The 12528-nt window shown below is 38.7% G+C and overlaps 1 protein-coding gene across 1 annotated transcript in view; it reads right to left on the bottom strand.

Annotated features, from left to right (window-relative positions):
- Positions 1 to 12528, bottom strand: part of LOC145396976 (glutamate receptor ionotropic, NMDA 1-like) — a 179406-nt gene that overhangs the window by 54839 nt on the left and 112039 nt on the right. Inside the window, exon 7 of the mRNA XM_080270206.1 lies at positions 5766 to 5923. Within this exon, the coding sequence (XP_080126332.1) occupies positions 5766 to 5923 (158 nt within the window). The remainder of the gene's footprint in view (positions 1 to 5765; positions 5924 to 12528) is intronic.

The following is a 12528-nucleotide window of genomic DNA, read 5'->3' as shown; positions in this document are numbered from 1 at the left end:
CTTGAAAGTTAAATTTTTCTTCTAGCCGGTCACTGAATAGCGTTTAATTATGTTTATCTTATCAACATGATAAGATTAACGACATCTTGATCGTATGTTAAATCCACTTCGGTGTGGTGTGAAGAAGTGTCATACCTATTATGGTACTTGATGACTAGCATAATTGTCATCAGCAATAGTAATAGTCAGGTTATCTCAGTCACCGTGGTCCCTGAGAAGGTGGTTTGTTCGCAGTCAGTTAGTTCATCGTGAGCTGATCGTGAGCTGTCTGGAGGATAACATTATACTCCTGACTCCAGTGCCAAGATACTCAACAAAATGGCAACTTCCAGCTTACCTGACCATCCTGCTGAACCGGGAACAGAAACAGGGCGGAAGGAGAAGTTTTTACAAACCATACTGAAGTGTGACGAAAGCAAAGCATCACACTACAATATACAGTATTTACTCGAAGTATGTTTACTTCTCCAGCAAGTGAGTGACGCAAAAACTGCTTAGAAGAAAACTACTCTTTACAGTACGGACGAATGAATCGGTTTCATGTTATTGAAATTGGCGGTGTTCAGAAACTGATTGCTGAAAGTAACAAATATGAAGTTCGTTACTACTTGCCTGCTCCTGAGATATTTGAGAAAATTAAAACATCTCATTTAGCTATCGACACTGGTGGTCGGGACAGACTGAAAGGTGAAATTGCTAGAAAATGTGCAGATGTTACAACTGATAAGATTACTCAGTTCTTGTCCATGTGTGAAATGTGCCAAAGCAAGAAAACCAAGAAGAAAACAGGATTGGTTTCCAAACCTATCTTACATTCCGAGCAAAACAGTTGCTGTCAAGAGGACCTACAGTAATAGACATGCAAACACTACCGGATGGAATACATAAGTTCATAATGGTATGTCAAGATTATTTAACAAAATTTGTAATACTTCATGCATTGGCGTGTACACTAGTCGATGAAGTTGCATATCATCTTGCCGACATTTTTAAAATGTTTGAATCGCCATGTATTTTGCACAGTGATAACGGGAGAGAATTTGTGAGCACTGTCAAACGTCCTTAGCTTCTCCGTGGCTCGAGTTGAAAACTGTGCATGGAAAACCAAGACACAGTCAGAGTCAAGGGTCTGTGGAAAGGGCAAATCAAGATATTGCGAAAATTTTTAGTGAATGTATGAAAGACAATAGTACAAAGGAGTTGTCCGAAGGTCTACGTTTTGTTCAATTTATGAAGAACAGAGCCAAGCATTCCGTTATAATTTAAAGCCCATACAATACTGCGTTTGGTGCTGAAGCAAGGGTTAGCCTGGCAACAACGTGTCTTCTATTAGAATTATGTAAAAACTTACATAATGAGGAGGATCTACAGATCATTGCAAACGTGCATAAAGAAACCACAAGTTTAACTATTGATGATTTGAAAAGCACAGGTGAAATTAACATAAACATAATATCTGACAGTAAATCTGAAGTAATTTCGTGTTGTGTGTGTGAAAAAGAGACAAGTGGAGTAAATTCCTGTGCAAAATGTGGGTCTAATATTCATGTAACAAGTGGGATAAAAATCAAGGGTGGCCAGGAGGGCTTTGGTTCAGAAGTTATGTATCTTTGCTGTAATGCTGAAGCATGACTATCACATGTTCGGCAAGCAGCAGGCAGTAGTTTAGAGGAGCAGACAAAAAGAATGAAAACAGTATCCAATGCCTCTCACCCTTCACCATGTATTGGGCAAATTGTAATAGTGCCTATTCCAGAAATTGACAGGGGAAAGGAATTCTTCGAAATACAGTATCATTGCAGCATTATATGTAGAAATGAGGATGAAAGGTATAAATAAGGAACTAAAGGCGGTGTTCTCATGAAAGTGTGCAGTCGATCTGAGTTTGATACCTGTAAGTATTCTTGACATTGACTGATGTACCTGAAAACAAAGAAATATCATTAAGAAGTGTTGCTGCCTTGTCAAGTGACGGAACAGATCAAGGTTTCTTTAGATGTCACTGTACAAACCACTGTGCAACCATGTGCCGGGGCAAGAAGCGTAAAACGTTATTCAAAATGTTACAAAAGTATGCCACGCTAAAATAAATAATGCAGTTTTTTTACTTTTCTCCATTTTTTTTACATAACATTTTTACTTAGCATGAACCGTTGCTGGACCATTTTGACTAAGCTGGAGCTGTGGCTCGACATTTAGGTCAAGTGTTTAATACAGTTTATTTTTTCTCGGTGCATTGAACTACCTAACATTTTTATTAAACTTGAGCTGTGTCTCGACCATTAGGTTGAGTGGAACTTAAAGATATTCGTAAAGTGAAGGTGTAAATATCGGTGATGATAAAGAAATCCTGGCAGTGTATGTCATTTTGATGTACCGGTATGTTGTTAAAGGTTTCCAAATTTTAATATCTCTGTTTTTACCTCTATTCACTGTGGTGATGTGTTACGTCTATTTTCATCGTACAAAGCTGTTGAAAATAGTTGTGACTAAAACGTTCAGCTAAAACTAGGTTTAACCTATTTAATCTTGACATTTCGGGATTTCCCCAATTTCCTTAGGTGCAACTAGTTATGCCTAGGTAATACTAGTTATACACTAGCACATTGGTTATGACTAGTTTAAACTAGTTCTGATTTTAACCGCAATATATATATATATATATATATATATATATATATATATATATATATATACTCAAAACTAAAGTTCTTTAACTATATCTGGAAATTTTATCTGAAAACCACATATTGCTTGTTCAGCATAACAAAATAAAGTCTGTTTCTTTATGGAATGTATTATTTGAGTGGTATTTCTTGATAAAATTTTCACGAGGAAATGAATTTGTGCATAATTAGTACAAAGTTTAACTTCCAAACACGAGGCCTGTTTGAACAATGATGGGAGACTGAAGATTTCTGACAACTAGATGAACAAAAATTTCAGTTTAAATAATAAGATTATCAAAACTGGACAGATATGACGGAGCAGATACCTTTCATAACAACATAACCAGTAAAAAAAAAAAAAAATGAGAAAAGGAGCATGGCGTCACAAACTTTGATGCTAACGTGAGACCTTACCTATGGTCGATTTGCACATAAATTGAATGGCCTTTTTACAATCCCCTCACACACTGTGTATGCCATGTTTGATTCAGATCGCATCATTCATCAGATCAACCGACGTCATGATTTTTCACTCTGAACTTTGACCTTGCCCCATGACCTTGACCTCTGACTAATCTCTGCAGATATCAAATCACTTCTTCCCAGAACAAAACACAGTATATGTGTTAAGTTTGATTAAAGCTGGTTATGGCATTCATGGGAGAGCTAATGTTGCATATTTCTACACCGTAAGCTTTAACCGTGACTTGTGACTTTGGTCTTTGAGCGATATCTACCAAAATCATCTAACTTTTATCCAGTCCCACATACAAGATACCTTCTGATTAAAAAAAAAAAAAAAAAAAAAAAAAAAAAAAAAGTGTTCGTGAGGTGTTTTCTCAACACAGCACACTAACACATCATACATCTAAATTTATTCCAATATCTATATCTACTTGTATATATGTATCAATCATTTCTATCTATCTATCCATCTATATATTAATAAAATAAACAGTCTCGATCAAAACCAATTGCCTCAATAGGTTTAAGGACCGATTATTTAGCCTTGCCTTGTGACTTTGACCTTCAACAGATTGCTCTCAAAATTGAAATATTTAATCCTTGCCGGCCCTTTAAGCTTTCAAAAATTGTAGTTCAAACAAGATCAGAACCAGTTGAGTTTATTTTTCCCTGTGACCTTGACCTCCGATTGATTTGTCTCAAAATCGAGTCCTTTATTCCCTGTCTTCCACTGAACCCTTCCACAAGGCTTCATCTAGATCGGATACAAACAATTTATGATTACCTTGCCGTGATATTAACCTTTTACATATTGTTCTCCAAACTTTAGATCAATCATCTGTCCGATCCTCAACCTATTTACCAAGTCTGGATCAGATCAGATTGACTGTTTAATGTATATTTTTCTCACAGCCGCGTGAGACGGATTTTCCCCTACCCTGTTACCTTGACATTTCACTGATTGTTCTCAAAATCGAATCTCTTCGTTCATCCTTTACTTTCAATCTTCCCCGATATATATATATATATATATATATATATATATATATATATATATATATATATATATATATATATATATACACAACTATCAACCTATTCATCGTCTGATTGAAATAAGATTTAAACTGTTTGAGTTACTTTCTTCACACACACACACACACACACACACACACACACACACACACACACACAGAGGCACCATGTAAAACGTTACTCGCTTTTGCTTTGCGAGAGCAGGTAAAACTTAAATAATCAATAAATCAAAATACACCGCAGGAACACTGGGAAAAGGTTGCCGGAGGGTGACGCTTTCATTTGGCGTGGCTTTTATTTCAGGTATTCATCATTCAGTCCATTTTTGCCCCAGCAGGAGCTCGGATACTCAGTCCTGACATTTGAGGCGAGGGTGACCAGCCTTACTCTTCCCCAAGTGGCAGTATGGGAGTAATGAACTCCAGTCATCCCTCGAATACAAACCTTACAGGTTCACTCCCACTGTAGCACCTTAACGCATTAAGGCGCCAGGCGTCATATGGTTTTATGGTTACCACCCACGGTAATAAATCGTACCCTGATTTAGAAGAAATTATTTGGTTTGTCATTACATGTAGAGCCAGTTAAAGGCAACAGTACCTAAGGAAAGTGGATGATACACGTCCCCACCTATCAAAAAACGATTTATCGAAAGTTGAAAACGTCGAGTTTAACCAGACCGTTACCCCTTTGCAGCTCTGAAGAGAGTAATTACCATTTCAGAAATTTTACAACCATTAGTGTTGGACCAATCTGTACTGTGTTAGTGTAAATGCTTATTTGCATAATAAAAAATAAAAATCAACGTTCAATAAACATCTTGGCACTTATATGCCTACAAGTATGTGTCATTAATGTCACGTGTTTCTTTATAGGATTAAAATGTAAATATTCTCTTACTGGTGCCTCTAAGTCTATAAGTTGTTGATTATAGCGCTTAGACACACACACACACACACACACACACACACACACACACACACACACACACACAATTTGCTGTTGGTAGAGTCGTTGAGGATGTCTCATGTCTATAGGAGAAGGTATTATGTGAGCTGGCACCCGCCGAAAAGATGGAAAAAGTTTTTTTCTGCAATGGCTGATATGTACTGTCCACTTCACTTATAATCTCAGTTTTCCATAAAAAGGGAGAAGGTGTTGGGGGGGGGGACTTCTACTGTGGTACTGGAATATGTCATTTCCCTTTGCTGATATATACTCGCGACGGTGACCATCGAAAAATAAAATATATTTAAAATATATACATAATCCTTGAAATATGTGTCACTTCCGTACTCAGTTTTGCCTGTGCTAGGACTTCGATACGAGAAATCATTTCCAGGTACGGTGAAAGAGCAGTGTATAGGTATATGAGGCAGTTAAAGTGTTCTGCTACACAGTTAGGCCTAAGAGGTGAGTTCTGGCTGGGTGTAACAGAAATTATGTCGTGGTGTATGGAAGGTTAAGATATGATTCAGCTATATACTACAGTCTGTGAGGAAAATCTGCATTTAGTGCTCTTCAGGACATTGACCATTAGTTGCTTAATTTAACATCCTGACACCCAACAAGTTAGCACAGAAGGAATTTACTCACACTTTGATGAAAAGGAGAGGTGAAATGTTGATAGTCTTTCCGTCCTAAAAGTGTTGTGATAAAAATATTGGCAATGCCAAGATCTCCAGCACCACTACCCAGCATACCGATTTGCCCAGTCCAGTTTCCATTGGGTTGACGTTCACCCCACAGTTCCTCTGCAGGTCAATCAATAAATTACGAAAAATAACTGAAATTACTACAAGTAATTGCAAAGTGAAGATGACATTCATTCTGCTTATAGAACGGGTTATATGTCTCAAGTGAAGTTGCATTATGTGACCTTTATCTGTAGCAGTGATGTGAAGTAAGCCATTTTTCAGAGTTTCACCAAGCATTATCAAAAAATTATAAAACTTTCCTGTTTTGGGTGATACCGGTTATATCTATCTGTCTCTATCTGTCTGCCTACCTGTCAGTCTACTGTATTCATGTATCTGTCTACCAGTCTATTTATTTATCTATCTATCAGTCTACCGAGAGAGAGAGAGAGAGAGAGAGAGAGAGAGAGAGAGAGAGAGAGAGAGAGAGAGAGAGAGCACCCAGTGGTGGCTGGCATCCAGGCTGTTCCAATAAAAAGTAGTCATATTTTGACTCCTACAAGCTCATGATACATTGGCGTTATCCATTTCATAATGTAGAACATTAGAGTTGCATTAGCGATAATACAAAGGTCTAATAAGAAAGAGTGTAAGAGGCGGGTCCTTGCTAATTAAATTAGCCTTGACAGATAAGTTCTGCTGACAGACTATTTCAGTTTGACAAATGAATTAGACGGGTAGCTGCTTAAGCAACAGGTTTCCCCAGCTGAGGAAAAAAAAATGGCAGTGGAAAACTGTGAAATACCACTTCTGAAGGACATAAAATTTCATTGTGATTTTTTACATCAAATTCTAAAATAGGGAAGAAATACATGAAATTACTCGCACTAGTACTATGATCATTCAGAAGAACATGTTTACTACAAACTCACTTCAACACAGTGGCGCAGCCAGGGGGGGGGGGCACGGAGGCCAGGCCCCTCACCCCCGAATGTTAAATGTCAAATACTTGTTTAATCCAGGGTGTAAGACTCGGTATGTCACATATTTGGAGAACTGAAAAAATATGCAATTCTGAGTCAAAAGTCTTGTATAAACATATACTTTTTAGGAATTACTTTACATTTACAAATGATAATGTCATGCCATGAGCTCTAAATAACTGTAGGTGCAGGCAGAAACTGGATGCCAATGAAGCAATGACTGCTTAAGATTTTCCTTGTGATATATTTCAGGCTTTAGCTACCTGTGCCCGGTGTGGCAACCATCACTGCAGTAAACTAATCATCACTGAACTAAGTGACGTATTCAACAGAGGATGGGTTTTCACAGACATTAGTGTTGAGTGCGGTGAGTTGGGACAGTGTTGAACATGGGGTGAGTTGAAACAGTGGGCACCAGGGTGGGTCAAAAATTTAAAAATCGACTAAACATGGCTATTTTGATGACGTATAGTATGTTTTCACATGAGCTAATTGTATTTTTAAAAATGAGTCAGTGGTACTCCAGCAACTTTCAATTTAGTTTTTACGGCACTGACGCTCCAAGGTGATTACCAGTGATTGGCAACTGTATAAATGATAACCCATGGTTATGCATTTCTGTTACCAACTACACGAACTGGTACTGGTTTACAGTTTTGAGTTTTGAATAGACCCTAAGTTTGCGTGTTTTACTGGAATCATGGCCAGTTGCAGCACACGAGAAAGCACGAAAGACTGTTTTCGGCTCATCACACAGTCTTCCGGTAAATCAGTCGCTCACTAGCTGTGATGTCATAAGGGCATATTTGGAACATAAATCCACAAATCCGTCATTGAGCACCCAAGCCTATGCGGAAACCGTTGTACTTGAAGTAGCAGGAATTTACGAGAAACCTTCCATCTCAATTATTGATTACACCAGTGTTGTTATTCGTGTGAAACGCCTGATAGCAAAGGCACAGGAGCTTAGGAAGTATCCAGTGAGCAAAAGGACTTCCAACACCTACATAGAGAAACATGCCAGCTTTGACATCTTATTTGACGTTAGTCGTTGCAAATGTTTCAAAAACTTCAGTGCAAGTGAGAGGTCTGAGTGTCAATGTGCTAGAGCAGACAAGATTTCGCCTGAGGAGTAGCCTTTCTGGGTTGACCAAAATAGTTGCAGAAAAATTTACACTGATGGAGTAGACCGGAAGAAGACAGCACAAAATAGGTGTGCAGCAAATAGTGATGAAAAGGAAGTTCTATGAAGAGTCCACTAGAGATACTAAACAAAATAATGAAGATATAATGACAGCATGTATCGACGAAAGTGATGCTGTGATGAAGAATATGATCAATATGTTGATGATGATACTGCAGAGGTAAATGGAAGCAAACAGAACAATGTCGGAACAGATTAGTCTGCCCTGAGTAAGTCGTGTAGCTGATGGTTCGACAACAGGTCCACGAGACTGCGGAGGAGAAGTAGGTCAATCGCTTGAATTTGACCCAAAAGATCTTCCAGTTGGTTATGAATGTGTTGCTGGAAAAACTTGCATTTTACCAGAAGGAGTCGTAAGTGATCTCAGCAAAGATCAGGGCTACCTGTACCGTTCATGTTTGGCAGTGCAGTTGCCCAGTGGAGATACTAATGAAGGTGTGGGACCATCTGCACAACCAGGACTGCTAAATCATGCAAGGTGGCTTACTGTAGCTAATCACCTACTGCGACTTTACATGTCAAAGGAGCAACCATCACCAACCCTAAAACGTCTCGTTTGATATATTGTGAACTACTATCCTTCTGTGTGGTTCAAGGTGAAAGCCAACAGCTCGTGTCAGGATGGAGCCAAAAATTTCTTAATGGTGGAGCTCCTTCATAGGAGCTCCTTCATAAGCTGTCGTTGGAGGATCAGGCGACCATTCGCCCTGTGCCAATAACAGCTACTTCCGTCACCCAGAGAACATCCTGTTGTCGGCTGTTGCTGATGAAGATGTTGGCGTACGCTCGATGGCGATTAAGTTGAAGAAACAAGCACAGATGAATGAGAATGATGACCAAGCCTCTGAATATTTGAAAAATCGGCATTAAAGATAAACTTCGATGTCAAGAAGTATACTGAGCTGATATAGCTTTCTTCTGCTACAATTCCTCCATTGCTAAAGAACAGACTGGACCAAATGGACTAAAGCCAACCCATCTTACTGGACGTGTAACCCTTGCCATTCCCAAGGAGTGGAACGCTGTGTCAAGGGTGTCACATCGACCACAAGTAAAGTATGTGGGTATAAATCACGTCGTGGTATGCTCGTCCAAGGTAAGCGATCTCGCAGCTTGTTCCCAAAGCGCGAAAGTAAACAAGACTTTTGATGTGATAAACAGTCCATGCCATTTCTACTGTTCTTTTTCTTTTTTCATGAAATAATGCCTTTCATATGGTTTGAATTCATTTATTTCAACTGTTACTTTTATATTAAAAATTGAAATTTAACACAGAAATTGCATTTTAGTTCTTCTGAAAATATACCTTGAGTTTCTAAGTTTTTTTGAGAAATAACCCTATTCTTAGATCCAAGTTGTTGGAATTGGCATGTATATACTGAAACATTTTTTTCATAGTGTTACTATCATTGTAAAGGAGCACCATTCTGACTATGTTTCAACCTGGCAACCCTAAGTTGTTTCCTTTTCGACCAGCCCTAGTGCGCACTGCAGTACCAAATGCCAAGACATTTCCATTTTACGGTGCCCATTCAATAGCCCTGCCCCAGCTTTACGTATGTTGTTAATACTTATTTTGTATAAAACCACGAATAATACATGAAAATGTGCAAATATGAAAAGGCAACATTTTGACCTTTGTAGAATTTCATTTTTGAAAATACACATATTTTGCCAACTGTCCTCTCCTCAGTTTTTTTGCCAATTGTCCTCAGCTTTAGAGCTAAAGGTCTCCTTTTTGGTGGGTGAAATCTTCAGTTGTTACAGTTTTTTAAGGTTTATCCAGAAAATGCATTTTTACAGCAGAGCAGTGCTGAAGGATTAATAGACAATTGTCTTGACTCATCCACTCTTTTTTTTTTTTTTTTTTTTTTACCAAGGGTGAGTTGGGACAATAATTTCATCTGTGATTTTTGCAAGGAAAAACTTACTTTCCATGTATTATATACTACTATTTTTTATAGTTTGCTGTATTTATGGGTGCCAACAAGTAGATACTTCTCATTTTCAGGTTGCAGACATTCCCTAAAGAGATAAAATACTGTGATGTCGATTATGGCAAAAATAAAACATATATTGGTATAGTGTTAAAAGTAGGGAAAAAGAGTTGTACAATGAAAGTTTTGGAAAGGAGAGGAACTGAGAAATGCAACTGGCCAGTTTGTGATGATATACTGTATACTGATGTTGATTTTCGGCAGTATATCATTGGTGGACCTGTGTTATTAGCAGGAACTGTACCTTTTACGATACAAGAGGTGGACAAAGCCTTTCATGATTATAAAAAGCATATTTCTCAGTGAAATTTTCCAGCATAAATAGCTACAGGCAACTTAGTGGAACTCTTAACTACAGCATATGTATAGTGCAGTGCGTCCTTAAAGTGCGAGGCGTGGTGGTGGGTGGGAGCTAGGTATATGATGGAAGTGTTGTGAGGTAGGATGGGAATGGAATGCATTGGTGCTGTGATGAGGAGGGGTAGATTGAGATGGTTTGGGCATGTGGAGAGGATGGGGGATGATGCATTGTGTTTTTATATTTCTCATGGTTAGTCATTGTGGCCCCACCCCCAACTATATTTCTGGTTGCGCCCCTGCTTCAACATCACACTTTTGCGCAATTCTAATTCATTCTTCGAATATTGCCACCATTCATCCCTCTCATAATGATATTCCCAACAATCAGTGCTGTGACGATATCTCCACTTCTATTAGATCTATCAGGTAAGGCCATTAAGGGTCGGGAGAAATAGGAATCCGGGTGTTGGAGTGAAGAAATCGTTGTATAACGTATATTATTGGCAGTAGCATACAGCTATGAAGCGTGGACGATGCGAATGGGATATATCATAACATAAGCGAGAACTGTTGCAGCAAATAACCGCAAAAGAACTGCACCTAAGGGGCGAGAGGGTCTAACAAAGTAATGGGTTTGTGAAGAACATGATATACAGAGAGGCACTGCTGGGAAACAAAGTAAAAAGAAGTTTTTTGTGGTGGATGAATCATGTGCAGCAAACAGAAAGTGAGAGATTTACTACGGGTGTGAATGAGTGTGAGGGTGCTGAAAGATATAATGATATACTATGTGAGAGAACGTAAGAATGTTGTGTTATGGGATCAGGGGCCGTTAGTATGAAGGGTGAGAAACGCTTAGAGGTCCATTTGTCCTGGCAACCCCCTCATTCGAATCGCAGATTCGGATATCTGTCAATCCATCTCTGTCTCTGTCTCTCTCTCTCTCTCTCTCTCTCTCTCTCTCTCTCTCTCTCTCACTCTCTCTACACACACACACACACACACACACACACACACACACACACACATCCTGTAGACCGAAAAGCACCACAACGCACGGCGGACGATTTTAATAAAAAACTAGAAAGCACTCAAAGAGCGCATATCTCCGCCAATGCCGAATCCGGATCCGGGTCCTCCCCCAAATTTAATCAATTGTTTCTTGGTCCATGGGCCCCCCATCCACAAAATTTCATTGAAATTCATCTAGAACTTTTGGAGATACTGTGCGGCATGATCTTGATCCGGACATGGAGCCGCCTGCAAAATTTAAAGAATTTTTTCTTGGTCCATGACCCACCCTTCCACAAAGTTTCATTGATATTCATAGAGAACTTTTGGAGATACTGTTCGTTAGGATCAGGATCCTCCCCCAAATTTAATCAGTTCTTTCTTGGCCCATGGCCCACTATTCCACATAATTTCATTGAAATTCAATGAGAATTTTTGGAGATATGGTGTTAAGAAACAAACAAAATGTTCCGGATCACAACCAAAATCTATCCGAGTGTTTACTGGGCCATACCCTACCTCTTCAAGAAATTTCAGCAAAATCTGTTCGTAACTTTTTGCGTAATCCTGCAGACAGACAGACGGACAAACAGACAACCAACCAATGAGGGAATAATATACATCTCTTGGCGGAGGCAAATCAGTAGGTGAGGACTCGTAATAACAGCCACACCAACCAGACCTGACCTAACCTAAATAAACTTCCGTGCTAAGGCATCCTAACTTTTCTTATAACACTATGTGCATTCAGACTAGATTGTGTAACAAAAATTTCCAACGCCTATTGTGGAAGTTTCCATTCTTTGATCCCAAATTACACACACACACACACACACACACACACATAGATATACACATACAATATAGTATGTCTCTGATAGATACTGTAGACAGACAGACATACAGATAGATAGACTGATAGATAGAAGGATTATAGATAGATATAATAAAGGATGGAGCACACACTTACAAGCACACTGTATTTCGAATTTTCGGCCCATGACAATGACATCATCAGGTAAATTATGTATTGGTCCTATGTTGTCATTCCACCAATATTGTTGTGTCAATACAGTACTAGTAATTTTTTCCAACATTTAGGGTATGACAAGCTGAAGTAAACCCTACAGTCATTAATTCATTTTTTCTCAGAGATCTTTGTATTTCTCTTGCACGTAATGTTTTTAAAAATAATAATGTCTGACACGTAAAAATGAACATTTGGCC

Source organism: Coenobita brevimanus, chromosome 40 (assembly GCF_032717465.1).
Source record: "Coenobita brevimanus isolate Jiangsu-jjx chromosome 40, ASM3271746v2, whole genome shotgun sequence".
In the NCBI taxonomy this organism is placed as follows: domain Eukaryota; kingdom Metazoa; phylum Arthropoda; class Malacostraca; order Decapoda; family Coenobitidae; genus Coenobita; species Coenobita brevimanus.
Note: the sequence above shows the minus strand (reverse complement) of the source record. Positions and strands in the feature narration are given on the sequence as shown.